Raw genomic sequence first — 18,403 nt, 5'->3', positions numbered from 1 at the left:
GGAGTAAAAAGGAGAGGTGTGATTTAATGATAGGCATATCCCATATGATTTGTTTTGATCTGGTGTTGATTTCGGGTAATTCTAAGCCAACTAATATTGACCAAGTTGTAGAGCAATCCTCAATCTCAGAAGTTTCGTGAGAAATTATATCCTGTTGGAGAAGTAATTCGATTATGCATTTGGAACCATAGAATGATGCCAAGAAGGCGGGAATAGCCATATCTAAGGCTCGTCGGATGCCTAATCCTCCAAAATTGATCGGAAGAGAAGCCTGAAGCCATGCATTATGAGGAAGAAAACAATTAAAGATGGATTCTAATCCAGATTTGATGGAATCATCGTAACGTTCAAGTAGATCTTTTTCTTTTCAAGAAGGTCAACATCGTAGAAAATATAGTAACCTTGGCATGGTAAAAGAAGTTCTTAATAAATAAAAAGCTGAGTGTGCCGACATTAATGACAATCGTTGGAAATAATTCTCCAGCTTGGCAGTCTTCTCAATTAATAAAGATCTCCTTGCTTCAGAAGAAAGGGCAGAACCCAAGAGAAAAGCGTTTGAAGGCGACATTAATTGAATGCCTGGAGCCACCTCATTAAACATAGTGAAGAATATATTTGTCTGTTCTGGAGGTGTTTCCAGGAAGCTAATCTCACATTTGGAGTAGTTTAGTTGGAGACCTATTAAAGATGCCTTTGTGTCGATAACATTTAATGTATTTAGTATGGTATCCGGATCTCCGGTTATAATGCCATCGTCCAAGTACCATATATTTAAATCTGTATTTATAGTATTGACGATTGGTTGTAGCGTTAAGGCAAATAATGCAGGACCTAAAGGGTTTCCTTGCTGAACTCCTCTTTGGAATAAGATAATGTCTGTGCCGTATAATAAATAACTGACTTGAGCATAACTCTGGAGCACGTAAGGATAGATAGATGGAAAACTGTCGTTAACGGCAGTGAGCATTGCATTCCGGTCTAATTCGTTAAAAGCATTTTTAAAATAAATCTTTAGGAAGGCTTCTGATGAGGGTAGGAGTAATACATACGTGCAGCATGTGCTGCAACTTCAGCTCATGTTGAATGCCTACTCCTAGTTGGTGTGGAGAAAGGCATTGAAGTATCTGACTTTTAATTCTCCCGCATATTATTTTACAAGTCTTCTCCATGTGCTTCCTATCACGATTGGTCTAATCCCTCCACATAATATATATATATATATATATATATATATATATATATATATATATATATATATATATATATATATATATATATATATATATATATATATATATATATATATATATATTAATAGGCAGACCTTGGCAGCTAGTTTTTTTTTTTTTTTTTTTCATTTTTTCACCATTAAGTTTTTATAGAATGTAAATCAAAACAAAATAAAAATGAAGACGTCATCTCCCTACATCAGTTACTAAATGTTTGTACAAATTATGCACAATAAATAAAAACACATTTTGAGCTTTATTTAGTTATTTCAAGACGTATTTCGAACAGTCATAATTATAAAATAATACGACTACCAATATGCAAGGGACTACTTAAGTACCAAGTACTTGATACATCCCCAAAATATTCAAAATCTCAACCAATCTGGCGAAGTGATGTTTTCGCAAATACGGAAGTTTATAGCTTCATTTGGACACGAACAGAAAAAATATATATATGGTCAACATTTAATGACTCGTACACTCCTCATTAGCTTATTTATCACATTATTTTCATTAACATTGCGTGGACTCTCTATCTCCGATTCATTACGTATTGCCATTTTGGTCGGTTTTCGAATTTTCAGCCACTAAAATGGCACTTTTTCCCACTATGCGAAGGCACGTTCGCTAACCATGTAGCCACGATGGAGCTCTCTGAGAGTTAGAACCGGGCTAAGAGTAAAGAAATAAATTTACTTTTAACTTAAAAAGAAAAATCCCGCTTTTATGTGCAAGCTATCAGTAGAATTAAAATCAGGTGTCTCCAATTCGATACGACATGCATTGCGTGTGTGTATGTTGCCTGCTTATATATCTGTTCTACGTTAAACTGCCGTTTTAATGAAATTATATATATATATATATATATATATATATATTCATTCATTTATTCATTCATTCTTTGGGTTGAAATTAGTCAAGGAACAAAAGGTCATTTACAACTTGAAAGTTACTATTTATCGTGTATACATAGTGCTTCTAAACAACACTGTCAAAATTTGGGATATGATTACTCGCACCAAATTAAGACGAAATGAATAGACCCATGTGGGTGCAGAAATGCTTCCTTTCTGCGCTATGACCAGCCGAAAACTGTTAGAGAAATACAAAAACAGCATAACTCGAGAATGAAATGTCGGATCAAAATCGGATAAATCGGAAATGTTCATAAATTTTAGTAGTACATTCCATTAGTGTACAATTAAATTTTGTGCAGGCGCGGCGCAAGACGCAAACTGAAGAATTCCGGGGGTATTTTATGAAAAGTTGAATGAGGAAAATAAACAGCAACCAAATGCAATATTTCAACGAGTAAAAATTATTGTAATGTTGCACTGTTCAGGTTAGAACACTGTTAAAATTCGAAAGAAGAGATACACATTTTTCACTCATCTACTTTGTCTCAGTACAGAATAAAGTCTCGGAGAAAGAAATAAAATGAAAGAAAATCTTTAATCTTTCATGGTTATTCCTATTAAGCTATTGTAAACAGATTATTAATAAAAGCTAATTATTATGTAAGAATTCGTGAAATGGGAGCGTGGGAAAAATGGAAAAACCCCGGGAAGACTCACAAACACGATATTGTCCACCATAAACTTCCATGATCTGGGATCGAAGCAAGGTCCCCTCGCACTGAACTACCATGTCCCCAATCCAGAGAAAGAACTATAATTCCGATAGATGTGTTGGTAGAGTAGATATAGTGTGTGATAAACAAATTAATATACAAAAAGTACTAACGGTCAAAATGTAAAATTCATAAGTTTTCTTCGTCCGGAAAAAGTGAGAATGTTCTCCAAGGTCAGCTATTCTCAACTGGTGGGCGACAGCTTGTTGGTGCATCGCGGTCAAGGTGGCTTTTAATATATTATTGTTGTAGTTTTATGTACAAGGGAACAGAGGATCATATGGAACCATCAAGTAAGGGAATGTTCAAAAGGTTTGAGAACTATTGTTCTAGGTTAATTGTAGATAATTGAAAATTTCGAGAATACTGTATAGACATCATGTAGCTTCTATTCATGAGTTTTAAGCATTATTAGTAGTATCATAGGTAACTATTCTGGTAGTTCTCTAATGGTGGAGAGACGAATAAATAGAATTTTACGATGCCAAAGTAAAGAAGCTCGTAGCTAGATGGCAGAAATACGTAACAGTGACAGGGGTTACGTCGAGAAATAGTACAAGTAACTTCAGTTCATATCTGACAAGGTCTAAACCAGTGGTCTTAACCTTGTAGGGGAAATTAGGGACGTGAAGAGTGATCAAGGGAGCGCAATCTACTGTCAAAAATAAAGTGTGAAATTCGGAGACGCTACATTTTGATGCGTGTGACATTTAGTCTTTTTTCATGAGAGGGAGGGAAGGGGTGAAGTATGTAAGGTTTACGAAGGGGGCGCCAAGTAAAATAAAGTTGAGAACCACTGGTCTGGGTGTTTGTGAGGATATTTACTGCACACCCCTCGTATTAGTGTATTTCACATTACGATGTATTGCATTTAGCAAGCATTGTAAGATCATTTTAAAAGATTTACGCAGTCAACAACAATAATAATTTAAGTTAATGTTTGACTAACTCACAATAACTATTTCTTAACCTGTAGAATATTTGGCGAAAAATATTTTAAATTCGAAAGAAAATTGTACAAGAACTCAAGTGAAGAATTCGTAACCTTGACATAATTCAAGATATCACAAACGTATTAGGACACAAAAGTTGTAGGACTCCCCGAAGAAAACATGACTGTGGAACCAGGGGGCATAATGGCTCAGTGGTAGAGAACTTACCTCTGGTGCGTGGTTCATTCCCCGGCCAACTAAGTTTGTGGTGGACAACATCGTGGGCATAAGTTTTCTCGGGATACTTTGGTTTCCTCCTACATTTTCATTCCACAAGTTCTTTTATTATCATTCACTTTCTTTATCGTCTCCTTCAGCCTAACTTAATCGTGGGACGTTAAACAGAAAATTTTCATTTTATTTCGTTTTCACTTCACGATTATGGAACCTATGTTATGGGAATTCCAAGGAGTAAGAAGGAAAAACACAATCAGGAAACAAATGAAATAGAGAAGGCAAAAACACCATTCAAAGTTCAATAGTACTTTAGTTCAGGAATGTCCAGCACCAAGGTAGGTTCTACGATAAAAATGTGAGAACACAGAAATTAGGAAAAATGGTAAATTGTAGGTTAAGAACAAGGCATTCATAATAATTACTCACAAAAGTTGCAAAGCAATATACTCACCACGCAACATACTCATTTCAATATATTTTGTACATAATAAGTCATACATTCAAAGATATACCTATGGGAATGAGTTTTTTTCGCCGAGAGCTTATTCTGTACTAAGATAAAATACGTAGATTAGTCAAATGTATGTATCGCTCCTTTCGAGATTTAACAGTGTTTTTCTAACTTGAACAACGTACTGTGAGCTTCACTCGTTGATATTTTGTACTTGATTATTGTTTATTTTCCTAATTCAGCTTTTGATAACATACTCCAGAAATTCTCTACTTCGTTTGAGACAGAGTTGTTGGAATATTCCCCAGCGCGAAATTCCCCAGTGAATTTTTCTGGGAGAGGGGTAAACACATAAAAAAGTACAACCCCTCCCCCCACAAAAAAAGAACACTTCTAAAATATACTTCAGAATTTGGATTGAAATTATAACTTTAATGTGATTATCATTTCTTTCTTTAATCGTACTACTTAGTACTTGTCTAGTTTCAAAATTGGTTTAAAATATGTATTTATCACCAGAACAGAATACCATTGAATTGTTTGCGCTTGATCAAATTCGCTGTAAGGATCTTGTTCGTGATCGCATCACGAGGAAACGGTTAAACTATTTGGAATGAATTTTTGGATGTGGTTATCACGTATCTCGAACTGGTATTTTAATCATGTTACTTTGATTTAAATGTACATTTTAAGGTGGACAGAGGGCCAAAATATATGCGAAAAATTGAGTATCTCACGATATTGTTCGAAGTTGAGTATCTCACGAGTTAGGAAAATGAAACCAGGAAAATAAGATTTTATTCTTAATCTGTATTACATAGAATCACCCACCTCTTCGTTACTCTACAAATTTATACTTCCTTCTTTCTAGAAATCGAAATGTAATCGAGTGTCAGTGGTGCAAAGTGTAGCCCACGAAACGCTGATGGGGCTTCACGGATTCCCTTGTAAGACATTTTTTTTTCTTTTTTTAAGTTTACTTCAGTGTATCACGATTATGCACCGAGGCTAAGGAAGACTGGGAAGATGAGATGGATGATAATGATGGCATGGCGAAAGTGGGAGGAAACAAAGCTCCGAGAAAACCTACGCACACACTGTTTGTCCACCACAAATCCCACTTGTTGGGAGGTGGAATCGAACCAGGAACTCGCGCTAGAGGTGAGCCGCCGTGACCCACAACGGAATTCCATAGTTTCATTTTTACAATAGAACATGAATGCTTAAACGGTATTTTAAGTATTGCTTTAAATATTCGTACTTTTTTTTTTTTTAATATCCGTACAAAATTTAATAAAACTCAATATTACCTATGGGGGGCGCGGTGGCTCAGTGGTAGAGCGTTCACCTCTGGTGCTTGGGGTCCCGGGTTCGATCCCAGCCCCGCCAAGTGAACTTTGTGGTGGACAAACACCGTGCTCGTGGGTTTTCTCGGGGTTCTCCCGTTTCCTCCCACTTTCTTCATTCCACCATTTCACTCATCTCTCATCATCACCGTCTCCTTTAGCCTAACCGGCATAACCGTGGGACGTAAAACTTAAAGATTTCATTTTTTCAATATTACCTAGTAAAACCCAATTTTGTCAATAAAACTCTCTGGGCTAGTTTTTTAAAAATACCTGAGTGTTTCACATCCCTGTTTGAGACTCATCCTTGTGCCACCCCTGCATCATAACCAATTGTGCATTAATGAAATCCAAGACTAATAATAACCAGCATTCCCGTTTACGTGGTTTCGATCCACCATTTTGTTCTTGAGTTATGATTGCTCTTTCATTTTTCCGATAAATTTTCCGTTGGTTATTGCACCGGAAAGAGGCATTTCTGCACCATATAGTCTTGTCTTATATTGGTGCCAGGAATCATCTCCCAAAAGTTGTCAGTGTTGGTTGGAAACACACACACATACATACATACATTTAATGTACTAATAACTACTCTTTCTGTATTCTTTGCCACCTTCTTCAGCAGATCGGAGCACTTTACGCACAACCAATCTCACTTTTAAGAATTTCCTCTTGTACTTGGTAACACAGACAATTAAAAAGTGTAATTATCGAATTTTAACGTATAAGTATGTTTAACATACAATAGATTTAAGATTATAAGAGCATCTTCACATAGTGCATGTTAAAACAGAGCAAAATTTCCACAAACTAGCACAAAATTACGTCTTCATAAAAATATTTTTCATAAGATTTTCTAGGAACTATAGTTTCAAAAGAAGAGACTTCTAGTGCAAGAAATTTTCATTATTTTAAAAAATAGTGGAAGAAGAAATTAAAAAAAAAAAAAAGATAAAGGATAAATTACGTGTGAGTTGCCTGGATCCGCTGAGGGTGTGTCTGGGGAGCTAATAGTACATTAACTGTGAGATGCAGTAAATAAATAAAAGATGCGTCAGTTTATATCTTTAAATAATCACGCACCAAACGAAAGAGATTAGTTGCTTATATCTACTTATAGAATCTATAGGGCACACATTCATAAGAAAAGTGGCTCCCTTATGCCTCTGTTTATTACTTTAACTGAATATTTCCTTCCTCTCTGAGCACGTCAGCACCATTTGTATTACTATATCGCCGACTCCTTACTCAACATCTCCAATTATAAGTTCTATTTTCTACTGTTCAGTGACTTAATTTCGATCCTTGATTGCCCTTAATAATTGTCCATGTGTTTCACCTCAATTCTTTGCTTTTTACAAAACTTATTCGCATTAAAAATTTATGCGGAAATCCACAATTTGCCTTTAATTTATGTTTTATGTGGTTGTCCCTGAATTTACTTTTTTTTTTTAATACACTGGTAAACATTTAATTCCACTGGTAAATTTCAAATTTCGCAAACCCAGTTAATGTTAGGTCTGAGGTGATTGGACACTTATTTCGGCTTGTGAAGTTCGTCAATTAGATTTCTTCTGAAAGCTAATTCTACATTTTTGTTGATATGAAGAATACAAAACTTGTTCCCAAAGAGGAAGGAAATATTCACTTGAAGTAATAACCTCGAAGGCGGAAAGTGAGCCACTTCTCTTTGTTGCTTGTAGTTTATTTGTGTAGTTTATTTATTTATTTTTTAAGTATTGTTTTAGAAAACAATAGCATTAAAAGAAAAAGGCCTCAAGGCGCTTACAAATTCAAACTCAAGTATCATCGATTTATTCCTTACATGTTTTGGCACTTTATTACGTTTTATTTACAGATATTTTTGCATGGAACAGGATAAACAATTCAGATACATAGCTTTAGAACTGTGCGCTGCGACGTTGCAAGATTATGTAGAAGGAAGATTTGATAGGAAAATTATTGACCCAATCACTGTATTATATCAGTCGACTTTAGGACTCGAGCACCTACATGCCTTGGATATTGGTAACGTACAAGATTTCTATTATTTTAATACTTTTCTTTTTTCATTGATTTTTCGTTTGTACGTTTATTACTATTTTTCTTTAGGTATCGCCAATAAAAGAACTTCTTCATACTTCAAAATTATTGCAGATTAATTGTTAAGTGAAAATGTATTTCAAAAGATACTATGTTAAGAAGTAATTCATTTTTACAGAAAATTCCGAACACAGGGAACCGTGGAGCTGGCGGTCAGTGACACTTCTGACTTCCTGCCGATGCATACATATTTACTGTTGTCAAGGATTGCTTTTTGTTTACTTTGGAGTTGGACCCACCTTTAATTCAGAGCATGTCTGAGAATTCTATTGGCAGTATGTCTTGTAATAATGCCCGTTAAGGAATCCTTTACGCACACATTGGACATTGTTGAAATATGCATTTTAGATGGCGTATGTCTGACTTCCTTTACACTAATATGACTGCTACTCTACAGATTATCGTGTTCGAAATATCGCGTATAGCAATGTACTGTATTACGCTTCCCATGCTTTTGGACGAACCTAGCTATGAAACCAAGGACTTTTTCTCACAGGTCCATATCTTTTTTTTTTTTTTTTTTTCTTTCGTGTTTTGATGTGACTGGACAAGTTGCGCCCTTGTAACTTTTAAACTAGTACAAAAAAACAAAAAAAAGAAAGAAAAAAACTTATATTTTGCGCACTTGTGGGCACAAAGACCGACCTCCCTTCCAGAGTCTAAAGTCCAAAAGATTGAACCTAGATCTTTATATCCTTCGGATCTGCTTACAAGGAAAATTTATTTTTCCTCCATTCTGTTACAGAGTAATGTACTTATTCTCTAATAGAAATAGACCATCTGGACATTGCCTCCAAGTAAATATTCAAATGATGTGTAGAAAACAGTAATAAACAATAGTGTAGAGATTAAGAAGAAAAAGTAAAAAACTGGCATGCTGCGTGATAACGAATTCTCTACCAATGTTCATTTCAACATTGGTTCAAATCTTGTCTACACAAACTCTCTTTCTTGAAAAAAAAAAATCATTTTATCGACAAAGATCATTCATATTTTAATAATGAATATATTTCATAATGATATAGTCCATATAGTCTATGGATATAGTCCATATATACTATGGACTCTAGAGTACGAAACTAGGGAAGAGAAAACTTTGAATGTTGCCGAGAGAAAGGCAGTAAAGGTGGTGAAATGAATATCTTGCAAAGGTAAGAGTAAGCAAACCAAAATTAATCTGCCGACAATAAGAAGGACAGGAAAGACTATGAAAGACCATAAACAGGACTGCCATCTGGAACGCAGTATCCCCAACTCAACAGAAAGATACGTCAGAAATAGCACAATAAAATAGCATTTCAGGCACCGGGAAAATGCATAAATAACACAAAAGACAATAGAAAAGACTGATTACATATGCGTGAAAAGAGTGGACGATACTCGTGCGTGAATATCACATCCGAGAAAAGACAAATAGAGGAAAAGAATATGAAACAGTACATGTTCCTTGTTATTTAGCTGCAGTTGACGTAAAGTTTGATAATGAATGCGTAATTAAGACAAATATTTTTTACAGTGAGCAGAGTGGATGAAAAGAAGCTGGTCATACGCGTCCCTACAGCATTCCTCTGTAAGTCTTGTTTTGAAACAATATTCGGAATGTATTTGGAATGGCCGGGGATGTTAACTGGAATAACCACATTTGAAGAACGCAAAGCGGATCATCGGGTTTTTGAATTATCTTGCGGAAATGTAATGAACAAATAACTGAAGGCGAAGAAAGATCTCGAGTTGTCATACTTTAATGTTAAACGATAAGACCAATGTATCGGTGATGAACTTCTGAATGGACGAAAAAAGAACATCAGCAGATTGTACAAGACTTGTACATTTCGCAGGAATCAGCTTCTTATAGAATTCATACCGTCAAGAGCTGTTTTGTTGTAAAGATCATCCTTGTTTGGTGCCCAGGAGTCAACCAAAAGCAAAACACGATCCTTGCCGTGCAAATCGGATCACAAGATTTATTTCAGGAAGATTTGTAAATCTCGTTTGGTTATATTCGATGATCTAGTTGCAGATGCTTTCATATTAGAGAAATCAGTAGTCATATTCGCTGGAAAGAACCACTGCACTCCGAAACGAGAGCATACATGTGTAGAAGCAGTGTGCCATATATTCCAATCACAGGGATAATCATATATGAACGCACCATGGCGACGATTGAACCCATGGCACTAAAGATCGTCTTGCTGACCTCTATGGGAAGAGTTCTGTCAGAACGTAACTTTTTATCAAATCTGGACTGATTTGAATTAATGATCTGTTCTGGAATCAATTCGTGCTCTGTAAAGAAAAACTTAATTTCATTAACGAAGCCTGCGGCAGTTGTTTGAAGAGCTGCGGCATCAACGCCGACTCTCGTACTAACACTATGTGTAATTTGCGTGAAACTATTTTGTTTTTTTATTTGATTCATGATTTGGACACTGTAAATGAAACGGAGTTGTGTGGATCAAATTTCTTCTTAATATTCATCACCCAGATGGATATTGTGCAGTCGTGGATAATTGCGTGGTGTTGTCTCATTGCGATGAAATGCTTACGTACAACGTTATTAAGTTTTGCTTCTAAGAATTGGCAGCGTCTGTAAGGAATTGTAATGTCTTTACAAATTTTTGCAAGATTGTCTTATTTTGTTTTGCGTTTCTGTGTCATAACACTATTGATTTTCAGACGTATCCAGGGGGACAGCAGGAAAGACTCCGTGCCTCTGAGTTGATTGGTCTAGATCTTGTGTGCATCGGCCAAGTAACCTAGTGCATGTTTTCTTTTGTGGTGATGGAGCATATAACGATCTATAGCTTTCATGGTGCTCAGCGACTGGTGGTTTTCGTTCTGGCAGCAGCAGTGTTCCTCCTCGTAACGCTGGATCATCACCAAAATCCCTTTCAATGTTCTCACCTTTTGTGCCATCATCGTGTATCATTATTGTTGTAAACTCATCCACAGCCACCTCTTCCTCACACAGCCGCGTTTTAATCTGTTGTGCAATGAGACATTTCTTCCGCGTTGGTATTTCTTGTGAAATGCCGAACATGCCGAACACATCCGTTAACAACTTCACACTTACAACTTGTTACACTTTTGTACACATAATGAACTTTTACATGGCAGCCCCCAAAGCACCACCACACTATGTTTCCAGTGATGCTACCTGAACTTCCTGAACGAATGCTTACACAGAAACACCAGTATTCACTTGCACTTGCTTCTACTACCTCAACTACTAGCAGTGGTTCCGTCTCGTGCCTTTACATCCCACGCTCTCTTCACACTGTCTACGTTCGCACCCCCCTCTACTTTCGCTCCCTATTGCACCTCTCTTTTACTTTGTAGTACACACGTTAACTGGTTGTGTTTACATTTTCGCGTCTACTACACGGGTCCTTCCTTCCAGTCATATATGCTGTAACAATAAAACCTTTAAGACAAAATCTCATTGCTTTGGTTCCATACACTATTTCCATTTAGGACTGCTTTCTGTTGCATACAGATTATATTGAATTATCTGTCCTTCTTATGGTTGGTCTTAATTTTGGTTTGCTTACTTTCATTGTTTGCACGATATTCAGTTTTGCCGTCATTACTACCTTTCTCTCATTTCGGCGACGTTCAAAGTTTTCTCTTCCCTAACATCACTTGCTATTTTCCATAGCATCTTAAATTGTTGTAATCTCGATTTCTTTTCATGCTCAGTCAAACGTGTATTTTTGCATCAGATCTGCGCAATAAGCATACAGACCTTTGCTTGTGAGTATTCTTAAATGCGTTTCCAGCAGTGTAGATATATATGAATTAGTGAATATATTCACACTCTCACTCGCTGAATAATTTGACTGGTTATTTATTTAGAGTTGCGAGAATGGCAACGTACCTCGTAAAACATATTCTAGTTGTCAGTAAGTATTGTTTTATATTTTATTTGTGTATATACATCTGAACAATATTTTCCTTATTTATTTGAAGTTCATCGTGATGTGAAACCTCACAATGTTCTGCTATCCGTCGCAAATCCTAAAGGAGAAGTACGAGCAATGATCTCTGATTTTGGTTTATGCAAAAAACTGAAAGTTGGAAGGATGTCTTTCTCAAGAAGATCTGGAGTTACTGGAACAGAAGGCTGGATTGCACCAGAAATGTTAAATGGTGAAATGAGAACGGTTAGTAATACTTTTTTTTTTTTTTTTTTTTTTCAAGATAAATTAATTTAATAGATACAGAACCTAATATTGAGACATTAATAGAAACCCTGATCAAGTTGTAAATAGTAGTAAAATTAGATAAACTGTGACAAAAGTTTTAGTCCTTTTCTGTTCTTGACAATATTGAAATGTACTATATCTTACCGCTTGGGAGAGTGAACAAGTTTTTTTAAATAATATTTGTATATAGAATAACAAGAACATTCTTACAGTCGAACTGGGAGAGAATGGATCGCCAATTACCTGCATGCCGGGCGACTGCTGTACCAATTGAGCTACCAATAACATGACTGGGAATAATAATAATAATAATAAACAGTTCAACTCTTTGTGACCAGCGAACTGGATGTTTAGTTGAAGCAACTTCTGTATTTACCATACACTTATTTAAATAATTTTATATATGACTGCCCCAACTATTTGACCATACCAGAAGATCGCGAGGCCTGAAAAGCTACTGCAAATCTATCTTTGGATTGACAACTCAAGAAGATATATGATACAATATGATACAATCCATTAGGCACTAAATATCAATAGAAAACTTCCGGAATTTTTCGAAATTACGAAATGCTGTAATTTGAGATTCCGAAAAATTCCTTAATTAAGTTATTTTTGGATGTCTCGCAGTCCTTTCGAATTCAAGTATGTACACTCGCCCGAAGTCATGCAATTCAGTGTATCCAAACTAATTTTAAGCTTAAGGTTTCTATAACGCTTACGGGAAGCTTACAGGAAGTATGCTTTACTTTGTGTTAAAAGGTGCGACTCGAATATATTGTTCTCATGATCCAACTAACCAGGGATCGAAGTAACCCCATTCAGACAGGTGACTCGAATCCAATATGGCGATTATCAAAGATGACCGCCTGTGCAAATTTATAGCGCTGGCTTTAGATACCTATATCTCCTAAACTAGTAGTCCAATATTCACAATTCCAAAACCAAACGACATAGAAGATAACAAGATTTAATAAATTTTCAAAAGTGTTTTCCTAAACTGAAATTAACACCGAAAGAAATTATTTTGTTTGGACCTTTGAATTTCTTATAATGGGGTGTACTGATATTTTTTAAAGTAAGGAGTAAACGGATGAAATAATCGAAAAAGACGCCCTGTGCCTTTCTAAAGAGTGTTAAATTATCTTTTATTTGGTGTATAGGTCATTTGAATTGGTTGAGGAGGAAGTTATAATAAATTAAAGATTCACATTGAGTCGATTGATTTTTCCAAATTTCGAACGAGAGTTCATTTGCAGTAATAAAGCATCACTGACGCAGGGCCGGCCTTAGGTGGTGCGGGGCCCGATTGTGAACATTTTGCGGGGCCCCAATTTACAACTAACTTGCAGCAAGATCTATAGAACCATTATATATATATATAGGGTGTTAATGAACTATACCGACAAACTGTAAGAGGTGATTCCTCACATCAAAATAAGAGAAAAAGTTCATATAGACCTATGGTGAAAAGTGCATAGTTTCAGAGCTAGGGCTGTCCAAAATCGCGAAAAAGCAAATTTCAACAGGTCATATTTCGAAATCCAGAAACTTCGGACGGTGGTCCTTATCAGTGTAAAGGAAGCCACGCATATGCAATCCAACAATACATATTTAATGAATTTTCAGTTGGCGTACAGATTATTCCATACAGGTTGAAATTCCTAGACATGCTGAATTTTGAGATATGCTCTGACTTTATGATTCGTCCAAAGTAGGCAGACGATAAGCCTTGATAGCAGTGAACACAGAATCCTTTGAAGCGATGTCGGAAGTGTTAAGGATCGTCAGCAGTACGGTTTCTCGTACTCGGGAAAACGCATGCTGCAATGTTTTCTTTCACGCTTATAAGTGAAGAAAACGTGAAATATACCGTGACGAAATACATTGCATCACACATTATTCCGAACACTAAAAAACATGGAGCTGCCGGTTCCTAACACTTTCGACTTCCCTCCAAAGTATTGAATGTCCATTGTTGTCAAGGCTTACCTTCTGCCTACTTTGGGCCCTACTTGAAATCAGAATATACCTAAAAACTCTATTGAGAGCATATCTGAGAATTACGCCCTGTAGGGAATACCCTGTGTACCTATTGAAAATTGACAAAGTATGCCCTTTTGGATTGTGTATGCGGGGCTTCCTTTACACTGATAAGGACCACCGTCCGAAGTTTCTGGATTTCGAAATAGGGCCTACTGAAATTTGGCTTTTTCGCGATTTTGGACAGCTCTAGTTCTGAAACTATGCACTTTTCGCCATAGGTCCATATGAACTTTTTCTCTTATTTTGATGTGAGGAATCACCACTTACAGTTTGTCGGTATAGTTCATTACCACCCTGTGTGTATGTATACACTAAGGTGGTCCTTAAGAGGTTGACCGCCAAGGTGATTTGAGGGTACTGGTCCCAGGAGGCCAAAAACTTCATCTTACCTTTGGCACGATTATGGGTAGTTATATCACGTTTTTGTCGCGATATTTTGTTTCTCCCGAAAATGTACCAATGGGAGCCGAGCACCTTATGTAATTCTCATTGTCTCTCAGTAATTTGTGGCAATGAGCATCATATATGATGCTCAAGAACCTGGATAAGTTGGTAATTTGTGATATCAAGGATGAGCATCATATATGGTGCTCATGGCCGAGAGAAAAATAAGGTGAGCACCAGATATGATGCTCATGGCAGTCAACCTGTTAATTATATGGAGATTTTTTTTTTTTTTTTCGAATTTCTTTGCTCCCAACCCTTAAACTGGTTCCATGTCGGATAAAATTAATCCATGAAAAAAAATTGGCTCAATTGAAGACTTATTTAACCGACCCCCAAGCGACATAAACGTTTGAATGCTTTTATAATATATAATATATGGCGAAAATTTGGAATAGACCCTTGTAACTTTGAAACGGTTGAGGAGACAGGGATCATATTGTGCATAGAGATAGTGAAGATAGATGCTTTTGGGTTTGAATCTGAGATGGCGGACTTCAAGATGGCCGCCATCATGATACTACTCAGTTGCAAGTGTGGATCTACCTCCATTACCTCTATACAAAATATGATCCTTTTCTCTTTAGTCGTTTGAAAGTTACAACGGTCTATTCTAAACTTTTGCCATATACTAGGGTTTCTCAACCGGGGGTTCGCGGAGATAAGCGGAAGAGATAAATATAATTAGAATCTTATACCTGAAAATATTTTTAAATATTATTTCGAAGTTTATTCTGATAGGTATATTTTTATTTTTATACATACGGTTAAGAACAACAAAAAATAGGTCTACTAAACATTTTCAACAGGTTTTTTTATCATATGACCCAAAATTAAGAGAATCATAAAGTTTTAAAATTTTCAAACGGCCTCCATTTTGATACAGTATGACGGATCGGATTCGGTATTTGTAATATGGATGAACTGACCAAATTTAGTTTTAATCCATTCACTTTTGGGGAAGTTACTGTATCCACTATATACAAGAAGTGGATTCTACTATTATATAGTGAGATCTCCACAATAGGTATACTAAAAATCCCACACAAGCTTATTACAAACCAGAAATTATAAGGGGGTCGCTGGCAAGAGGATGTGATAAAATGGGGGTCGTAATAGGAATTAGGTTGAGAACCACTGCCATATACTATACAAGGTGGTAAGAAACTATTTGAACAAACTTCCGGAGTTGATTCCTGACAGCGAAACAAGCAAAAAAGTCCTCTGGAACTTTACTGAGTGAGGATAGTTTCGGCGATATAAGGTGCAGAAAGCGTGGGTAAAATGAACTTAAGAGAGCTGTAACTTAAAAAAAAAAAAAAAAAAAAAAAAAAAAAAAAAAAAAAAAAAAAAAAACTCGAACCCAGACAGAAAATGCAGGTGGTTTACAGGCACCTGTACATGCGCCTGAAAATGGAACACTTTTAAACTCATGAGACAGGTATCGATTTTTTTCATGATCGTTGCATGTTCATTTCACGGAAACAGTTAGTTTTCATGTTGATAGGGTTGCAACCTTGCAACGTGAAAAATGCGTGTAAACAACATGTAGAGAGTAGAAGGACATGTACGTAACCGGTATATTCCATGTACTTGACATATACGTTATCTCATGAGGATCTGACAACAGCTGCTTTTCATTTGATAAAAATGTAATTGACATGTTAAGTACATGTGAAATACACGTGTTAGCGAATTAGTGGGCTTGTTAGCGGAATATACATGTAAAGTACATCGCATTAAGTACTATACATGTGTCAGGACCTTGCATATGTGCATGACAAACTGGAGACTTGGTGCCTGAATATTACATATTTCCTACACCTGTAACATTAATGATTCACTCCAATCAACCTTGTTCATTGCATGCATCTCTTTAACCCATTTATTGGCAATCATGATAATTACATTTTCCGTTTACCTGCACATTGCCTTTACATTGCATATAGGTAGGTTCACACTTCGCATGTACATGGAGATAATACAGGCAATGTATTCAGTTGTAATCCCATGTATTATATATATGTCAGGAAGTTGCATAGCGAATGTTGAATTGGAGACTTGTGCCTGAATATTGCATTTCTCCTATGCCTATAACGTGAATGTTTAGCTCCAATCCAGCTTGTTCACCACACGTATCTGTTTAATCCATTTATTGGCAATCAGGGTGGATTGATTTAAATCACGATTTAAATCACTTGATTTTTTAAATAAAAATCGTTGATTTAAATCAAATTCCGAAATAAATTAATTTAAAGTGAAAATAAGCAAAATCCCATTTCTATTCTGTTATTTCGATTATGGAAATTAATAATCATAATACAATGAGACTCAAATGTACAGTATAGTATGAAAACAAGTGTCATGCAGAGGATGATTAGGAAAAATCCCGTTTTGAACAGGTAACGGAGCAATCCTGCTTTCTTCTTTTCGTAACATTGGGTTTGGGTTTTAAAATCGTTAACCATTCCAACGAAGAAATCGCCATCGACATTTAAGACGAAAATTCTTTTTTGTGCGTGTCTGTTTGTTTGTTTCCAGATAATAGGGCGTATTTAGAGGGGTCCTATCCCCTCTCCATCTTTTTTGTTAATTTTATAACTTTAGGCGAAATTTATCTATTTCATGCCGCAAGCTAGTTCTGAGTTTTTAAAAATAGGCCCCTGCCAAATATCTGTAACTTTTGTGAAAAAAAGTGTCATTTTGATAAACGTTGCTGTACTTCTTCCTTAATGCTTAACCTTTTAAATTATATCACCTATTTTTAGGTGATAGGGTGGAATCTTTATTATTCAATTAAAAAAAGTACCAATAAGGCTTTTTACTTCGTTTTCTTCAAGACTGGAGGCATTTTAGAACATGTTACATATGCTTCCATGCCTTTCTGCGTTAAGGCATAGTGTGTGATGATGTCATAAATTTAAAAAGATAATTTTTGTTATGCGTATTATTATTATTATTTGGCGGGTTACATTTTGCATTCAGAAGACTGAATTTTTGCACTCGTTCAGTGCACCCCTTTATAATTTTCAGATGTTTTCAGATTTCTGCGAGGAAACAGCGGGATCCAGAAGGGCGAAAATGTTTTGAAAAATGATATTTTTAACAAAAAATAGCTTTTTTTCGTAATTTTCCCGCCTCAGACGGAGAAAAAATGAATGGTACCGCTTGAAAGGTTGTTCTATTCTGAAGAAAATGATGTACGTACTATGCTCCTAGGATAAATAGGGATGTCTCAGGAAACTGTTACCTGAGATCTTGTTTTATACGGGAATCTGGGGTATTTGGGGAATATTATTTTTCGCATGCTTAATTTTGCACCTACAAGACTGAAATTTTGCATATTTACTCGTGCATCCCTCAGTATTTTTCAGATTTGTTTCAGATCTCTGCCTTAAAACAGGGGGAGGGGTCCACAGAGGTAAAAATTTAAGAAAACAGATATTTTAAACAGAAAATTCCTTTTTTCGTGATTTACCCGCCCCAGATACATGACAGAGACATTTGAAGGGTACCGTTTGAAAATTTGTTTTATTCTGAAGAGAATAATGTACAAATCATGATCCTAGGATAAATAAGGATGTCTAAGGAAATTTTTATATTACATCCGGGTCATCTGGGGCATTTTGGGAATGTTCTCAGCCCATTGTTAAATAGTTTCCTCACCCTTACTACTCAAGATAGAATCTTGAAATTTTGTATACACATTTAGTACAGCCCTTAGTATTTCCTAGTTGATTTTGAGATCTGTGCGTTAACACAGGGGAATCCAGAGGG

At 36.0% G+C, this 18,403-nt stretch overlaps 1 protein-coding gene across 2 annotated transcripts in view; it reads left to right on the top strand.

The window, feature by feature from the left end:
- Positions 1-18,403, top strand: part of Ire1 (serine/threonine-protein kinase/endoribonuclease Ire1) — a 161,110-nt gene that overhangs the window by 102,258 nt on the left and 40,449 nt on the right. For both annotated transcript variants that reach the window (XM_081731224.1, XM_081731223.1), the window contains 2 exons: positions 7,687-7,856; positions 11,901-12,094. In XM_081731224.1, the coding sequence (XP_081587350.1) occupies positions 7,687-7,856; positions 11,901-12,094 (364 nt within the window). The remainder of the gene's footprint in view (positions 1-7,686; positions 7,857-11,900; positions 12,095-18,403) is intronic.

The sequence above is a fragment of the Thermobia domestica genome, chromosome 11, assembly GCF_964235325.1.
Source record: "Thermobia domestica chromosome 11, izTheDome1.hap1.1, whole genome shotgun sequence".
NCBI lineage: Eukaryota > Metazoa > Arthropoda > Insecta > Zygentoma > Lepismatidae > Thermobia > Thermobia domestica.
Note: the sequence above shows the minus strand (reverse complement) of the source record. Positions and strands in the feature narration are given on the sequence as shown.